At 43.6% G+C, this 18,688-nt stretch overlaps 2 protein-coding genes across 10 annotated transcripts in view; both read right to left on the reverse strand.

The window, feature by feature from the left end:
- The window catches only part of AKAP8L (A-kinase anchoring protein 8 like), a 59,514-nt gene extending 54,758 nt beyond the window's left edge, over positions 1 to 4,756 (reverse strand). Inside the window, exon 1 of the mRNA XM_089533596.1 lies at positions 4,647 to 4,756. Coding sequence (XP_089389722.1) covers positions 4,647 to 4,659 — 13 coding nt within the window. The 5' untranslated portion in view covers positions 4,660 to 4,756. The remainder of the gene's footprint in view (positions 1 to 4,646) is intronic.
- A 4,452-nt stretch (positions 4,757 to 9,208) lies between these two features.
- The window catches only part of WIZ (WIZ zinc finger), a 112,352-nt gene continuing 102,872 nt past the window's right edge, over positions 9,209 to 18,688 (reverse strand). For 5 of the 9 annotated variants that reach the window (XM_089533647.1, XM_089533685.1, XM_089533628.1 and 2 more), the window contains 6 exons: positions 17,338 to 17,820; positions 15,441 to 15,974; positions 14,314 to 14,823; positions 13,220 to 13,702; positions 12,532 to 12,724; positions 9,209 to 12,166 (listed from right to left, as the gene is read on the reverse strand). In XM_089533647.1, the coding sequence (XP_089389773.1) occupies positions 12,010 to 12,166; positions 12,532 to 12,724; positions 13,220 to 13,702; positions 14,314 to 14,823; positions 15,441 to 15,974; positions 17,338 to 17,820 (2,360 nt within the window). In that variant the 3' untranslated portion in view covers positions 9,209 to 12,009. The remainder of the gene's footprint in view (positions 12,167 to 12,531; positions 12,725 to 13,219; positions 13,703 to 14,313; positions 14,824 to 15,440; positions 15,975 to 17,337; positions 17,821 to 18,688) is intronic. The other 4 variants (XM_089533694.1, XM_089533657.1, XM_089533637.1 and 1 more) reach the window with 3 other exon arrangements.

Here is an 18,688-nt window from a genome sequence, read left to right on the forward strand (position 1 = left end):
GGAGAAGGCTTAGCTGCTGCTGGATGACCATGGACAAGTCATACTATCTCAGCCTCAGATAAAGGCAAAGGCAAATCCTTTCTGTACAACTCCAAGAAAACTCCATGACATGGTCACATAAGGTTCACCGTAAGTTGGAAATAACTTTAGGGCACACAACAAGACCATCTTACAAAAAAGTCTTCACATTATACATTTTTTGAGCCTTGTCTAAGAATGTCAGATTCTGAAACAGAAATTATGTCTTGCAAGCCCCCACCCCCCCCCCCCCATCTTCTTAAATTTCCATTTTTGTTTGTTTGTAGGGATCTAGGGATCACCTGGGAATAATCAAAACTCTCTCACACATCCTTAATTCCAAAATCTGTGTACATATGCCTTCAAGTCATCTGATGACTTTTTTTTTAATTTTTAATTTTATTTATTTAGGTATTTATATCCCGCCCTTCAGCCCTAATGGCTCTCAGGGCGACTTATGACAACCCCATGAATTTCATAGCATTTTCTTAGACAAGAAAAACTCAAGAGGTAGTTTTGCCAGTTCCTTCCTTTGAAATATAGCTTACGGCACTAGTATTCGCTGGTGGTCTCCCGTCCAAGTACTAACCAGGGCTGACCTTGCTTATCTTCCAAGATCAGATGAGATTTGGTGCCTGTAAGGTATTTATCACGACCACTATTTAAACACTGGGTCAGCTCCCTGCTAATTCCCTAACCTTAGAAAATGTAGTATTACGGTCTTTATCAAGAAAATTAGCCAAATCTCTGACATCCATGGTACAAGAAACAATGAGCTACATTCACCAGTTGCATGCTATCAAACATCTGCAAATATGGGTGAAGAAAAATAGTAATCTACTATTTAAAAAATGGTCCTCTGAAATCTGAGACACAACAAAAATGAGAAAAACAAATTCTTAGGGCTTGTCTACACAAGAGGGAAAAAACTACCTACCCCCTACTGAATCTGACATGATCAGGACACATTACAGATGGCATTTCCCACAAATCTGGTGCAATCAGGACAGAAAACATAAAGCCCTATCAGCAACAAACTTTGAGTATAATCCCTTCAACCGAATTTTTAAAATATGTGGTTTGTTCCAGAGTTTGCTGGAAACTGTTTTCTGTAGTCTGAGCAATGGATTCACACTGGATTCAAGGGAGGAGGCAGGCAGGAAAAATTGCTGCCTTGCATGTGCAGCCAGTTACCAACGTCTGGGGTAGTTCTCCACCAGGAACAATGTTTACCAAAGTTTTTCTCAACTGCAAAGCACGCTGCTGGTTGCGCACTCCGAGGTCAGAACAAGGTGCTGGGCACTTTACAGGCAGGAAAATTTTTGTGAACGTTGTTCTGGCAGGGAACTGGCCTAGACATTGGTAAATGGTGGTACCTGCTAGGCAGCAATCTGTCCTGGTTCTGCAAACTGATGGAAAGGCGGCAGGTCACAGCAACATCTGCTGTGTAAACAACCGCTGTGGTGTAAACCAGGTGCAGGGCAGAACAGATGGTGGGTCCCTTCGGACTCTCCCTCCCCCACTTTGTGTAGACAAACTCTTAGAAAGTTGATTAGTATATCTACAATTTCTTGACACTGTTTTATCAGAGAAGATCTCACAAGACATTAAAATTATCTGACTCAGAATAAAGATTATTATCCTTTTAGCTAAAATTAGGCCCAGAGTATGTAGACTGTCAAGATAAAAGCTTCCTCTTCTCATGAGCATTACCTATCAGAAGTCAAGTACTACTTGCGCTATTTTCCTGCATTCTATTCCCAGCTGTATATAACAGCTAATGTCACTAAACAGGATTTCTTTCATGCTCAAGGAAACAAATAATTTTATTTGAACTTGTGATCATAACAAAAGGTTCAAAGTAATCACTGCTTCTCATATGATAGCAATCTAGTAATTTGCAGTCTAAATCTTCTAGTCCATTTGTAAGCAGTAATCTTGTGAAGAAGGAAGAACTTCTTGCACAAATATATAAAAGACAATTTATGCATCTTCCTGTGCATACAGAAATGTTTGCAGATTTTTATGTGGACTTGTGAAGATTACTCTGAAGATGCCAGCCACATATGGAGGCGAAATGTCAGGGATAAACTCTTCCAGAACACAGCCACATAGCCTGAAAAACCCACAAAAAACTATAGATGCCGGCCATGAATGCTTTCAACTTCACATTCATCTTCTGAAATTATAGACACACTAGAAAGAAAAAGTTCTGCAATTCAGAATAAAGATAATGGGACAAAACTGTATAAAGCTATCATTTTCATTAGGGATGGACACATATGGTTTTTCCCCCCAGTTACATGGTTATCTTTTCCCATTTCAACAGCAGTTAACATTTTTTAGTAGTCCACATAAAAATACGCGAACATTTCTGTATGCACAGGAAGATGCGTACATTTTCTTTTATATATTTGTGCAAGAAGTTCTTCCTTCTTGTACTGTTACCTTAGTTTATACATTTTTGATTTTAGAACTGCACTGAAATCTCCTCTTACTATCTTAATATCAAAACCTTATTACAATATCTGAAACCAAAAATATAACCAAAGTCAGAGTTAGAAAACACTGAACATGATTTTACAGCAACTATGAAGAGTAAATGGCACACACAACTAAAATACTCTGCTACAATAAGTAAATTATTTTACTTTAGAGTGGACCTCAATTACTCAAGAGCCTGAACATGCACCTATATTTGAGATTTGCAGATATGGAGCATTCAGTCATGCTTGCATTCAACATGCATTATTATGGTCTGAAGAACACGTGTTAGACTCTTAAACTTCCACAGACGCAGAACTGATAAAGGAGGATGAACAATCAAAGAGGTAGAGCAGCACTAACACTAGGTGTATGCAGAAGTAGTTTGTATCCTAAGTTACAGTTGTTGACTGACCTCAAGTCAACCCTGACTTACGGCAATCCTGTGGATGAGACTTCTCCACACCTCTCTGTCCTCCACTCTCTGCTTAGGTCCTGTAAATTCAGCCCTGTGGCCTCCCTGACTGAGTCTATATATCTGGTGTACTGCCTTCCACTTTTCCTAGCATTATTGTATACTGTATATACATAAGTTATGCCTTCTCATGATGTGGCCAAAGTACAACAGCATCAGTTTTGTCATCTTGGCTTCCAGGGAGAGTTCAAACTTGATCTGTCCAAGGACCCATTTGTGTGGCTGTCCACGGTATCCTCAGCACTCTTCTGCAGCACCACATTGAATCAAGAAATCTAAGCGCTTCCAAGGGAATATGCCTACCATCCACAGTGCACTGGATCCAATCAAAGACACAGGTGCGAGCAGATTTCTTGACATCAGGGCTTACTATATATACTCATGCCATGTATATGCCTATAAATTTTAATCAAAAAAATGACCCTTAAAGCCTGAGTTGACTTATCCACGGGTCATACTTTTTCTCTTTTGAAAAAGGAGCCATCCCCTGACGAAAGGCAAGAGTGTCATCCATCCTTCACTGTGAACACAAACAGTTTCACCCGCTGGGATTGTGTAAGTTTCTTTGGCGTTGTTTTCCTTTGCTTCATCCTTTAGAGTCTTTGTTACATGCTCCTAGGTTTCACCCTCGACTTATCCAAGGGTCATATAAAAACCCATAATTTGGGCCCCAAAGCTTGCCCATTATCCATGAAGAGTATGCAGAGAATATGGTTCATGGCCTAGCCACGAACATCCAAACTGTTCACACACACACACACACACACACTTCCCACATCTCCTCCTCACGGGGCTACAGAACAGGAGAGCTGATTCCCCAGAGACACCGGGAGGGAGGCATTCCTCCTGCGCCCCCTTCCCAGCCTCCTCCTCCTCCCATTCCCTACCCTGGGACAGGTGCTGCTCTCCTCTGGGTCTCTTGGGTCTGTGAGTGCTTGGAAGAGAGCAATATAACAATGACGATTACTAAGTTTACAATAACACCAGCAACAATAAAGCCATGGCCATTCCACAAGCCCTGAAAAGCCCAAGAGGCACAAGGAGCCTAACACCATAATAACTTTCTATTATTATTATTATTGTGGGTTTCTTGGGGAATAATGAGCGCCTGTAATAAGGTCATCATCATAATAATGATAACTATGATGATGATGATGATTGTGGGTCTGTTGGGTCCCTTTGGGTTCCTGAGCTGTTGTAATAGCATTATTATCATCAATATCATCCTCCCCACTATTGCTACTACTACTTCGGGTGTGTTGGGTTTCTGAGCCCTTGTCGTAGGATATACTCCTCCTCCTCCTCCTCCTCCCCGTAGATTTCTTCCTATTCCGAGCGCTGGGAGGCCCAAGGGGGGCGGGGTGGGGCGGGGCGTGCGCGGGGGGAGGCGAGCCCCTTGGCTTCCCCGTGAGGCGGGGAGCGGAGAGGGAAGCCATTCCGGGGCCCATTTTCCTCCCCGCAACGCAGCCACGCAGCGCCCTACAGCCACCGCCCCCTCGCTCCCTGGGCGCCACGAAGCAAATGGCGGGGGGCTGACCCAGGAGAAGAAGGATCGAGATAAAGGCGGGCAGCAGCGCCCCCGCCCCTCCCCTCCCTCGCTCCCTGCCTCGCGCGCCGCCCTGCTCCGCAGAGGGACCCCCCTTGTCTTGGGCTCCCCGAAGCCCCTCACCTGAATAGCTCATGATGGCGCCGGTTGCCGAGACCTGTTCCCCGAAAGCTCCCTCTGCTCGCGCTCGCGCTCCTGTTACCTCCTGCGCCAGACGGCAACGGTAGCCCGCTAGCACCGCCTCCCGACCCTGTTGGCCACGCTCTCTCGCCTACGCTCTCCGCCATTGGTGGGCCGGGCTTTTAAACCCGCCCTCCTCACGCGCTATTGGGCTGAGAGCTTTAAGTTTTCGCGCCTCACTCGACGACGGGGACGTCCATCCCAGCCGCTCCCATTAATCTATAGGCAGCGTAGGAGTGTCAATCGAATCCCGGCAACCAATGACAGCGGCGGTTGGGGATTCTCTAGGAGCTCATTGGGCCTGGTTACCTGTCACTCATGAAGAGCGGGGGCGGGCAGAGAGGACTAGTTGGCTACACGGGCCCTCCGCCATCGCGACAGCACCGCTTTCTCTCGTGGGTCTTTCAGGGGGCGGGACCAACAGGCCTGGGCTGACTGAGCCCGCCTTCGTCGAGGGCCGCAAATCAAGGGAGGGGAAGGGCTACGGCGGCTCAACGGGCTCAATCCCCTGGCTTCGAACTCCATTATGCCTTTCCTCAGAACCCACCCCCCGCTTCGCCTTTAGCCCTTGTAGCACCATTGAGACTAAGTGAAACACACACACTCGCCCCTCACATTTGCGGCTTTGATTATTCACGGGCCGTATTAGTATGTTCAATCTAGGAATCTCGAGGTCTTCCTCCAGCGCAACTCTATGGTCAACTTTAATCAAAAGTCGCACTGAAGGATCTATAGACTCCTAGAGAGAACACTCCACTAGGCCTTTGTAGCTCCTCCAGTGCAGCTCTATGGTCAATGTCTGGCAGATGTTGACCACAGAGTTGCACTGGAGGACTTGGAGATTCCTAGAGTGGCGCTCTCTAAGTGTTTTTGTTATTTGCTGTTTTTCCACATTCACGGGGGCCCTGTGACCCTAACCCCAGAGAATGTGAAGGTATACACACAGAGAGAGGCAACAGGTCCAGCTTTTGGGCACCCAAGGGAGACAAATGGGCACATGCAGTTCAATCAAAGAATCAAGAACGCAGATCCCTGGTGGAAGCTCCGCTCCCTAAAGCAGGGGTGGCACCACATTTGGAAAGCGTATCTTTGTGAATAGCCAGTGAGCCAGTGTGGCGCAGCGGTTTGAGTGTGGGACTACAACTCCAGAGACCAGGGTTTGATTCCCTGCATGGTCACGAAACCCACCGAGTGACCTTTGGATGAGTAACACTCAGCCTCCTCAGGGGAAAGGAATGGCAAGCCTCCTCTGAATAAACCATGCCTAGAAAGCCACACACCAGGTTTGCCTTAGGGTTGCCTGAAGTCGGAAACGACTTGAAAGCACACAAGGCAGAAGTCACTCTCTCTCACCCTCAGAGAAAGAAGGCACTGGCAAACCTTGCCAAGAAAACCCTGGGATAGGCTCACATACGTTGGAAGCGACTCGAAGGCACACCACAACAAATAGTGGAACTTCACTTCAGTCTCAAGATGGATTCTAGGATTCAAATTGCAGTAAGGGTTTTCTCTTTACAAGCTCAAGAACTAAGTCTCAGGTTACAGAAAAAACCCTCACAAGATTATTAACGCAATGTATAAATGTTTGGTGGTACCACTGACTTTGCTACTGCGGTCAAATCCAAAATAAATGTTTGTTTTGCTGTCATCAGTCTCATACATCCTTACAAAACATATTCAAGCGAACCCACGTTGTCCATATACCAAAGTACATGATAATCCCAAACCCACAAAACAGTGATACTTTTATTGGGACAACCAAAATGCACAAAATATATGTCGCAAGCTTTCAAAGGGACGATGTTAGTCTCAACCCTCCATTTTGTCATGATGTTAGTTGGGACTAACATGGTCTTAATTTCCCCCCCGTCTCTCCTGTATGTTTAGTGTTTGTTCCATGCTTGAGCACTGCCACAAATAATCCAAATTGTTTTTTAACATTCGATCTATTTTTGGTGCATCCTGGTATTTCAATCTACCTGTTGGGCTCTTCATGGATCAATTTCCTGATGTTAAGCCTTTGTCCTATACTCTGATCATTTCGTTGTTATTAACTGCCTTTGAGTCAATCTTGACTCATAGTGACCTGTGAATGAGACCTCTCCAACTACCACCACCACCCTATTCTCAACCTCTGCTCAGATCCTGCAGGTTCAGGCCTGTGACTTCGCTGGTTAAGTCTAGCTATCTGGCATGCTGTCATCCTATTCTTTCTACTGCCTTCTACCTTCTGGCATTATCTTTTCTAGTGAGTCCTGCCTTCTAGTGAGTCCTATGCTTACAGTTGTAAACCGCTTAGACACTGTTAGTTCAGTATGAAGCAGTATATAAATGAAACTGTATGTTTTTTGTTTTTTCTCATGTTGTGGCCAAAGTAAGACAGCCTCAGCTTAGTCAACTTGGTTTCCAGGGAGAGTTTAGGCTTGATTTGATTTGTTCAAGGGCCCATTCACTTTTCTTGGAAGCCTCAGCAACACATCTCAAATGAGTTTTCCTTCTGTTGGCTTTGTTCACTGTCCAGCTCTCACATCCCTACATGGTGATGGAGAATATAATGGCTTGAATGATTATAACTTTGGTACTCAGTTGTATATTTTTACATTTTAGTATCATATCTAGTTATTTCATGGTTGCCCTTTCCATACCCGGTCTTCTTATTTCTTGACTGCAGTCTCTGTTCTGATCAATGATTAAGCCAAAGTAAGGAAATCTTTAACTATTTCAATTTCCTCATTATCTAGGTTGAGTGTATGTAAATCACCTGTGGTCATTTTTGTTGTTGTTGTTAGATTCAGTTGTGAACTGACTGAACATCAGCCCCACAATTTGAACGTGATTATAATCATATATGCTAACGTTTGTGTTTGGTAATTTGACTTTTTCGACATATTACTGGAAAGCTCAGACTTAACTATTTCTGTACGACCAAAGGGCTCTTCAGACCTGCCCTGACGCATGCCCCAACTCCACCCCCAAGGGCGCCGTGACACCATGCGCCGCTCCACATGGCACACAGTATAACGGCACAATGCCAAAGGAGCGACGTATAGCCATGGCACCGCAGCTATCACAGTCAGCTATCACGGCTCCTTTTTGCACCCGGGAAAGGCCAGATCTGAGCCATGGCGTGTGGTTGCCGCAGCCCCAATGCAGCTAGGAAAGGGGTGGCGTCACAGTGTCCCTTAGAGGCTGTGTATACAACCCCCAAGTTATCAAAGCCGCCAAGTTATCAAAGATAATCAATAAACTGTATTACATGAAGCATTGTGCTAATGGAAACAAGCCTCTCTTTCACACATATTTATCATCTCAAATATAGTAATCATTGATAAAAATGTAAAAACACATTATATTGATATGTCTCAATTAAAATAGTAATTCCTAATATTTAAAAATAAACTTCTCAATAACCTGTGACAAAATCTCTTGCATTTTGACTCCCTTAATTTGAGTATGTTTGATATATCTCTCTTAAATGCAGATCCTCAGAGCTACCCAAAAGGACATGATAATCTAACCTAGCCACAGCAAAGCAGACCAAAATGAGCAAACATTTGTTTCTTGGTTTTATGTTTATCTTCCATTACACAGCTGCATAACTGTTACGACTGTTACAAAAACTTTGCCAATAGTGAATGCAAGACTTTCTGGATACAGACCACAATGAACATAGCACCAGAGAGTTTTCTTCTAGGACAGGCGAACTATATATTTTTCTCAACTACAGATATACTTCAGTTAATGAAGTAGATGTGTTTCAGGACATTACATGTTTTTAAAAAATGGTACCAGAGATGGAAATAACATGGAAACTGAGATAGGAAGAAACCCAGATAGGTTTCTGTAACACACACACACACACAAAACAAAAAACCAATTTTTGGTGAACCTTTAGTCCAGGACTAACAATATGCACATATGAGATGTAATAAGGCCAGGAAAGCCTTGTATAAATAAACAAAAATGTTCTGAACATTGTAGAGATCACTAGGCTTCTTCCAAAATGTATCTAGGGATGACCTTTTTCTGTCACTAGTGTTCACCATTGTTGTGATTTCCATTTTGGTGGCCAAACTTATCCATCTTTGTTTTTTCCCATAATCAGGCAGGCTTATTGCATTCCCCTTTTCTGTTTTGCTGTTCATGCATGCTCAGTAAAAGATTCAGGCAGCAGCTGCTGCTTACCTTTCCTGTTGTAACCAGACCCACAGAGCTACAGTATTGGCTAGAATAAAATCACATCCTTTCCCAACTCAAGCTTTACTGCATTCTTTACTGCAGACATGCTGCTGCAAATCAATACCAAAACTGTGTTTCTCCAGTCCTCCTTCACCGTCACTGTATAAAAAAAATCCAGCTGGTTGGATGCAAAAAATAAAATATAAAATTAAAAAAAATCCTAAAAAATAGTTTTTGTCTGAGGCTTTGACTAAGGTATGCTAGTAATTTCATTTTATGTATCCCATGGCATTAAAAGTTATTACTTCCCTCCCTCCCTCCCCCGCCTACATTTTTATACTGAGAACAACCCTATAAGGTAGGTTAGACTGAGAACCTGACTCAAGGTAAATCAATTAAATTATTTATGGGGATTATGGGATTTGACCCCATCTACAATGTGTATTGAGCAAAGGAGGGGATATGCACACAGTTTATATAGTGGATGTTGGAGAAAGCTGTAGTTTTGAGGATGTCTGCTAGAAGCATTTAATTTTAAAATAAAGTATCATATTAATATACTGTTCACGTGCATGCACACGCAAAATACTGTGTGTATTGATCTGTCCCCTCCCCTCTTAGGCTCAATACATAAATTCCAGGGTTTCTCTTAAAGTGGTAATTTCATGTGTTCTTCCTCATTAATATCTATTGCTTTCTTCTTCTCTGGCCACACGTGTCCCAGTTTTCATCTGTGAAATATGGGGATAGAAAGATAATGCCTCTTCAGAAGTGGTTTGGAAACTTTCATATTTACCCATGACTACCATTATTCACTATGTGTGTGTATGTGCCTTGAAGTCACCTGTCAATTTATGGTGACCCTATGAATTTCATAGGGTTTTCTTAAGCAAGAAAACCTCAGGGGTAGTTTTGCTAGTTGCTTCCTCTGAAATACAGCCTACAGCACTTGGTACCCAATATGTAATGCTGTATAATCAATGTGTGTGTTGTGTTCCTTTATATTTTATTACCGACTTACTGCAATCCTAAGGCAAACCTATCACACAGTTTCCTTGGCAAGTTTCTTCAAGGGGGATTTGCCATTGCTATTCTAGGAGTCTGAGAGAGTGTGACTTGCTCAAGGTTACTTAAATAATTTTCATGGCTAAGCAGGGATTCAAACCCTGGTATTTATATTGCAACTTATTTTTTAGGTTCACCGCCCCCCCTTTAAAACAAGACATTCAAAAGTTTATTCTCTTCAGCATATAATGTGATAATAGATTCAATACAAGGCCTTTGGAAAAAATAAAGAGCAAGGTGATAGGATACTGCTTCTTTATGCTGGGGCCATCTACGTTGTAGGCGTTTATGAAGGAAAGAAGTTGGATGTGGTGTCTTTTGATTTCATAATCTGTCTGCTGACAATGGATATTGTACATAAAACTGAAAATTATTTGAAACATCAGTTACAGAGGAAGAACTTGTACATGGAGAAAAATCTGACCACCTCCAATGATAGCCTTCAGTGATGTCATCACACTTTTATGAAAGGTCATCCTCGTACTTAATTACTTTTATGGATTTGGTCTGGAATTTATTGTTAAATGAAATCCAAGAATACTCTCTCCTCATGAAATTAAAACTAACTTTTATAAACATAGTTTTCACATGCTCACTTAGTAAGATATGCTTAAAAAGTAAGCGATAATGTTCAACTCAGCGTATAGTGGGTGCTAAAGGAAAGAGCTCGAAAGACTCTTAGATTTCTTTCTATAGAAGCCTCCATCTGCCCCACATTTATAAAGATGACCAGTAACCAAAGACTCAGGATTCTCCATTTTGTTTCCAGAACAGAAGTTTAATCTAATATACATATTCCTAGGTACAGTAATAACCAGAATATGCCCGTTGAAAAAGTTAAAAGGTAATTTTCTTACCAGGTTCTGTTCAGCCTGGATTCCAAATAAAAACAAATGTTTGTTACTTCTACACAAAACTAGAATTTAAAAAGTTGAGGTTCTATGAAGAGAGAGACTGGACAGCAACAGTAACCAAAACAGGAAAGCAGAAATTCCAAGAGAGTTTACTGTTGCTGATTTGGGAACTGCACTAAGGGCCTGCTAGAGCCCTTCCACCAAGAACTCCACAAGACCATGCTCCCCTTAGCCTTTCATGTACTCTTGAAAAGGACTTGCTTATTCAGAGTTGGCTAAAAGGACACGTCACCACTGATTTCAAGCAGAGGTCATCTTTGGGATATCATGACCCATTCTTCATTTTAGGGCTAAAAGCAAGAAATGCAACATATTCCTCTGCCAAAATCTGACTGCCACAATATGGCAGAGCTGGATTTCCTAAATGAAGGGTCCCATATGAAATAGACAGGGATAACCAAGTGGCATCAGGAAGTGAGGAAGGGGGAAAATGTATATGGTCAAGAAATGTATGACTTCCCCATGACCGTTAATGGGACCAACCCCCAGTACACATAGTTGGGGGACATGAACATGCACAACAGGACCCAACATCTACAGAAACTAAAGACTTGTCACCTAAGGAGTCAAACATACATTAACTCTAAGGTCACATACAGAATCAACATCTTTCCCCACAGAGCAAACTAGCGCTGGATCGACCCTCCCATCATGCCTATGCTTGGCCTCAAACAGATCCTCATGTTCACAACTTTCACTAGAACCTCATATTCATGACTCTCACCATCACATCGCTCACAGCCTGAACTGCAACAGAGCAAGTGCATGTTTCCTCCCTATAATGAGAGTGTGTCTTTGGAGAAACTTGCATTCACTGGAAGGATAAGGAAATTCTCATTTTACTTCAATTCACTTCTCCAGCTCTTTGCAGACAAAAAGCACAAGAGCAAACTCCAATCTGGAGTACCACTGCTGTCAATAAAGAGCATCCCCAATAGGAACAGCATGGTTCATTTAGTGCTTAAATGCTGGGGCTCTTCTCCCAACCTCCCAAAGTCCAGTCCGCCTACAGACACCTGGCCTCTGAAGTGAAGTTGTGGAATCCAGGTCAAATACCGCTTTCGGCCCTGTTTGTTAACCATTAATGTTGTTCATCTGGAAAAGGTAAGGGAGAAACCCTGGAATGCTTGTGCTTCCTAAGAGCTTTGCTACTGAGCCTCAGCTACAGGTGGTGCCGCGGTCACATCGGTCCCATTTCGCAAGCCATCTGCCTTGGAGAAGTTAGTCTCCAAAATATGGCGCTGGAGGTGCCGTACCCATTCCTCCTGGATAGAGAGGGGGCCCTGGAACTCCACTTCGCAAAACCTGCACAAAGAGAACACAATACCTATTGGAATCTATTTGAAAAATGAATCATCTCAAAGTACACAGTGAAACTTTTTGAAATAACTTTACTCAGTCTGAAGCCCTCCTGATGTTTTAGATCCCAACTCCCATCACCATTGCCAATGGTGACCAACCAAGTGAGATGAAGCCCACAACATCTATAGATTAGCAAGTTTTGAAAATCTGCTTTAAAATTACATGGGGCAAGCCCATTTCTTGGCTTACCTCTAGAAGTCCTAGGACAAGTGGGACTATCTTGTGTAATATCAATGAAAACATACCACACAGAACCATCACAGATAGTACCATCTATTCAATATTCACACCACAGGAATGGCACAAACCTGCATTTCAATGTGTAGATGTTGCCCACAAACCTAACCAAGGAAGTCTGTGGTGGCCTAGGAACCAAAGAGGGCACTGGTCTCACTCTAGGGGGTGGGTGGCGGACCTCTTCAGCCTTCTGCTGCACATCACTGGACTCTTCTTCCCGAAGTGGAGGAGGCTCAATGGGTTTGGCCTGCCTTCGTTCAAATTCTAATGAACAGAAGAAAATGTTCATTTCAGAAGGGATGGTTGGGGACAGCAAACAGCACTGGCTGTAATAGAATGGAGTTCGGGGGGGGGGGGACCTCTTTGAAAATTATTGTGATTTGCAAAATAAAGGATGGAGAATGGAGAATTCTGGAAGTAGAAAGTCTAAAAGCCATGCAGGATCTTTCTGATGCAGTCTGCTTCTCCCAGAGTAGGGAAATGACAAGAAGCTCGCACATTTTTGAGGCCCTTGTTAACTGTACAAAGATATTACATATTAATTAATAAGTGTTTTGGACTTTCTTTTATGGCCAACACAGCCGCTTAATTGCAGTAGTGAGAGATTTGGAAACAGTGGGAAAATGAGATCTGTTCCTGCATCCCTACCCAACCCCTACCGCCAAGGAAGCTAGTGTCTTCTCTACCAAGAAAGCCTCTTGACTGTTCAGTAAGCCTTGTGACGGGCCCTGGGCTGACAATTTGGAAGCAATGACTCACTGTTGATGTTATACTGCTGATGCTCCTCCACCTTTACCAGCGACAGAGGTGATGTGACTGCAGGCCGCTCACCACCACTGCCACCACCATCCACAGCTTTGCTGGCCTCGGTGGGCACCATCTCCCCACCTAGGCTTCTGCTTGCCAGTGAAGGGCTGCCTGCCTGCAGGCTCAGGGGAGCCCTCTTCCCAGAGACGTCATTGCCACGCATGTGAGAGGCACTGCGGAACTTCTTGGTGAAGGGTCGCCCACCTTGGATGTAGCTGCGATAGGCTCCGGCTTTCTGGGGACGATGCTTGATCCACTCACTCAAAGTCTCGATCGGGGAGCCGTTCACACACCATTCAGTCACTCCAAACTGTCTGAGATGTGCACGAGCATGGCTGGCCAGTGCCTTGCGGTTCTCAAAGTAGAGGCCACACAGTTCACAGCAGGCTTCGCTGGCTGGGAGCAGAAACGGCAGGGAGCTAAACTGAGCAAAATCTTCAGTAAAGAATGTAAGCAGAAGTTCAAGAGTGGAGCACTAGGTTTTATTTGCTCCATGACATTATTTCTGTTTCCCCGTAAAAAACTAACAAACTAGAATGCATCATTTGAAATTCCTAAAGCATCTCGGGCTTCATATGTAAAACCCACAAGTAAATCCAACACCACAACCCCTCATGCATGCTGAATACCTTTGGTTACTTTGCAGATTTCAGCCTATGTTTGAAGGCATGAGTGTTTGCTCCATTTATTGACTTACCAGATGGTTAACTCTCCAAAGATAGTGAAATAACTCATTTTTACAGTTGGAAACTATGTAGAGGCCAAGCAAATTTATATCATGTTAAAAGGCAATGCAATGTGTTGCCTTCCTGCTGATGTTAGGCTTTGAAAGCACCCCCCTTTATGATGTTTGCTTGTATCTCCAAGACTGCAGTGAACTGCTTATGATTGGAAGTCCCCAGCTATACTAATGCAGCTCTTGCTTCATACCCAATCGCATCAGCTAGAAATTAACTCCATTAAGCAAGGAAAGGCCTTACAATAGAATACTAAGTTTTCTCTGGATCCCAGCCATACCCCTTTCCCCGTTCTGAAGTAGCACTTACATGTATGAGTGGGCTTTTCATGCATATGCTTGGTTTTGAATGGCAATTCGGTCTGGATGTAAGTTTTCTGCTTCAACTCGCTGTGGCCGCTCAGCCGCTCATCTGACAGTGGACGCTTAGTGGAAAGTGGTGCCAAGAATCCCTCTTGTGATTTGAGTGGTGAGAGAGAGACCTCCCGACCAAGGTTTGGTTTTCCAGTCCTCCCGCCCAGCGGGGACAAGGCCATGGGATGCAGCATTTTCCCAGGGGATTTAGGATCAGGTCCTTCATCTCCAATGGGCTTTGAAAGCTCAATGCTCACTGTATTTGGCTCCTTCTTTATCAAGCACGGCTTGTTCTTTTTCTTTATAATTTCTCGTAGTGTGTCAATGGGAGAGCCGTTGACTGACCATTCCGTTACACCCATCTGGCGTAAGTGAGATCTGGCATGGCTGGAAAGTCCCTTTCGATTCTCGAAAAACTCACCACAAAACTCACACCGAATATCCCGCACAGGGTCAGCACGAGAAGCTGCAAGAGACAAAGGAAAGGAAAGAATCAATATTCAACTTCTAAAAACAAGGGATATGCAGCTAAACATGCAATCTTCTCATAATGCTCTGTGCTATCTCTGTAGTACTTTTCAATATAACAAAATGAGGAATATTAATTACTTTAATATCTGGTATACTGACTTCTTTAAAGCCATTCATTAAAGTTTAAGTCTATATTAATTCTAACCCTGCTGTTCTTGCCTGTATGCTATACACTTCACTAGCTCTAAGGTAGTTCAACACTTGGAGCTAAATGTATTTAATTGTTCTGCCTTCGCCATTTTGCCAACTAAAGGACTTGTCACTGTACTAAAGTATCACTTGCTTGAAATTTTAATCTCATATTTCACATGCAACCCATTCAATACAGTTGCCAGCTCTGCAAATCTGTAGCACATAGAAAAGTGCAAACACGGGGGAACACGTGCTAAGTTGTTGCAATGGCACCCCAGAGCCCTCTGCTTTTTCTTAGTAGAGAGAAGAAAGAAAAAAAAACAATCCTGCAGCTTGATTCCCAGATCGAAATCCCAATTTTGACATGCATCCTTGTCTATAACCAACTAAGTATGCCCTGGCCTTATTACCAATACTTACAGAGATTGAGTGGGGACATATCGTCTCGTGGTGACCAAGCTCTGTCGGACAGATGCGAATCATTGTGAAGTCCCCCAGACATCATTTCTCGCTTGATTTCCATGCGCAATTGGTCTTGTTTCAGCTTCTTGTGCAGAGATGAAGGAGAAGGAAGCCCCGAGAATATTTTTCTAGCAGTTGGGGGAGGGGAAGAGGTAGGTGAATGCCCCATGGGGCTCCCTGGCTGTTGTGCCTTCTTAAGGATTGCAGGCATATGACCTTCCCCTGGGCTTCGTGGCTCCAGAGAACTTCCAAGAACAGGTGGGCCAACTGATTTCTGACCCTGTGATGGGGAGCTGGAGGTACTACTCCGAGGCTGAGATCGCCGTTTCAGAATTTCTCTGAGTGTGTCAATGGGGGAGCCATTCACATACCACTCAGTCACTCCCATTTGTCTCAGATGTGACCTGGCATGACTGGAGAGCCCTTTCCGGTTCTCAAAATATTCACCGCAGAACTCACACCTGATGTCCCGCACAGGTTCTGCTCCAGAGGCTAAGAAGAAATATGGGAGAGGAGAGACAATCAATTACAGTGGTGTGGGGGACGATGAGTCAAAAAGCAGACTGTGACATGGACACCATCTAAACTGTTCCCCTACAAAGCAGTATGAAGCAAGCATATAGCATAAGGGTTTTACACAAGGCAAAGCTGATAGATATCTTAACAAGCATGACCAAAGGAAATAACCACCAACAATTCCTGTGAAGCATGAAATTTTGGGGAGGATATGGTCAAAGCAGGAAACACTGGAGACACGGACAAGAGATGGCGGAAAGCAGGCACTGCCAAATTTAAAAAAAAAATGCAGAACATGGTTGATCTTATGATATTGTCTCTCTAGTGATGAGGCAGAACATAAGCTGTGCACTTTCCCTCCCACACAATTCCATCCAGGTTTTCAAGAAAGAAGTTCAAGGGTATGCCAAGGAATCCAACAGGAAGGTTAGATCTCCCCCATGACAGATATCCTACAGTCTCCATCAAATGATCTGAATTTGCCACCATACTTGGGAACCATGCAGACTCCTTTAGATAATACAAAACAGCCAGTGCAAAGGGGTGAAACACGCCATTCAATATGGGGTGCCCATGATTATCAAAGGGTTTTAAACCACCAATATGCAAGTAACTCTTTGACTGGTCTCCTCTACTCCTCCTGCACTCAGGGAGGGAAATAGCTGAAATCCCACCACCTTGGTGCAAATGTATCCTCAATTCTTGGAATGGGAGATAGAATCAGTTTAAATCCCGCTGAACTTCTAAATAACAAAATGAGAAGGAATCTTTTCCTTATGACTGCTAAACTAATAAATGCCAAGGAAAAACACCTTAGTACTGAGCATTTCACCTGGTCTAGAAAATGCAGCAGAGTTCAACCAATGGCCACAAAAGGACTCTTTAAGATGGTATGTGCCTCCCTTCCAAGCTACAGTAAAAAAAACCCTTTCATCTTCAACAAATCTGTAGAATCACACTCCTTTTAGTATTCTTCTAACTGCATAGCAAACAAGCATGCAGCCTTTCCTAGCACAGTCTGGGAGATGCCATCCATTTGGAGCAAGGTGCAACATGGAGTAACTGCCCAAATAGGGAAGACAACTTCAGTGTGTGCACAGTCCATTTGAAAAAACTGCATTATAGACTTCAAGGGGAAAATGCTTTTCTGGAAAAGGAGAGTGGAGAGTATATGGGCAAAATAGCCTGTTTCCCCACCCCTTCAGTGCTTCTCAGACAGGGGGCAGGAAATGGCAAGGGCCTGTATATCTAGGTGTACAGCTCCATGTCACATAAACAAGATCAGGAAAGGAGAGAGGAAAAGGAGGAGGGGATAAGAGCCAGTGCTGATAGAACCTACAGAGATTGAGTGGAGCCATCTCAGCATCTGATGCCCAGTATACACTGGAAGAAAGAACCTGTTTCCTTTGAAGATCAGCGACAGCTGACAGCCTGTGACCATTTGGCTTCAGTTTCTTGGATGGTGGAGGGGACTGAGGTGAGAGTACAGATGGCTGTTTGCCCAAAGGCCTTGGTGAGTGTGCTTGTTTCGTGCCTGTGGCAGGCGCTGCTGTAGCTGTGCTCTTTGGGCTGGGTCCATCAGAGCTCTCAGTCTCCCCTAACGATTCTCTCTCACTAGGGAGGAGAGAAGAAAGATGGCCTTTGAAGTCTTCACTTTTGATGAGATCATTTAAAACATCAATAGGAGATCCTTTAGCATCTGGATCGCTCACTCCCAGGTGTCTCAGGTGGGCTCTAGCGTGACTTGACAGCCCCTTTCTGGTTTCAAACCAGGCACCACATAACTGGCAGTCATTTTCTCTGCCCGAGTCACTATCTACAGCTGCAGGGGAAAAAAACACATTGATCACAATAGATACGATCATGCAGAGAATGTCTCTCAAGCACCTGTTAACAAGCTGAAAAGGACCCTGAGCTAAAGGCCCAATTTGTTACTCCAGGAATGGTATGATCAAGTGGTTTCCCCAAAGCTTTTAGAAGCAACCCCAAAGGAAAGGCGTGTTATTCACCCACACATTTGCTGCTGGCTTAACACTTAAGCAGACGTTCTCACAGAAGACTTGTTTTTAATCAGATTCCCTAGGTCACATTTGCAAACAAACAAACATTCTCTTTCTTGAAAACATGCTAAAACCGTTTTCATCAAGAACCTTTTCCATCCAAAACCACCAGGCATTTCAGGCATCTATAACTTTTGAGTACAGCAACATCAAAAGCTAGATACAATGTCAGATGGCAGCAGTCTAGGATTTAGCAAAGCTACTAACAATGAACTAGGCCAAAAGCAAAAAAGCAAGATGGCAAAGTGACATGAGTAAAACACACACACACATGCACTCTCACGCAAACTTTCAATTTAAAAGATGCAAAGCATTTTGTGTTTTCATCTAGCATTCCATTCCATCAGGCTGACTACCTTCCACAACAGCAGACGGAAGCAAAAAAGAATATTTTCCAGTATGTACTCATTTCCCATAACTATGTAGTTACTAGAAATATATTTGATCCAGTTTAAGTTCTAGATTGGATTTCAAAATAAAGATGGACTGAAAAGGGCTCGACAGTGACTCTTTCACAACCACACCTTCCACAGTACACAAAATGTAATGTAACACATTACCAAGAACTTGGTTGACACCAGGACTGAAAACTGGTAACTCAGTGAGTGCAGAACTGCTACTTCAGGAGCT

The sequence above is a fragment of the Sceloporus occidentalis genome, unplaced genomic scaffold (assembly GCF_023333645.1).
Source record: "Sceloporus occidentalis isolate IW3139 unplaced genomic scaffold, rSceOcc1.0.p SCAF_1, whole genome shotgun sequence".
Lineage (NCBI taxonomy): Eukaryota > Metazoa > Chordata > Lepidosauria > Squamata > Phrynosomatidae > Sceloporus > Sceloporus occidentalis.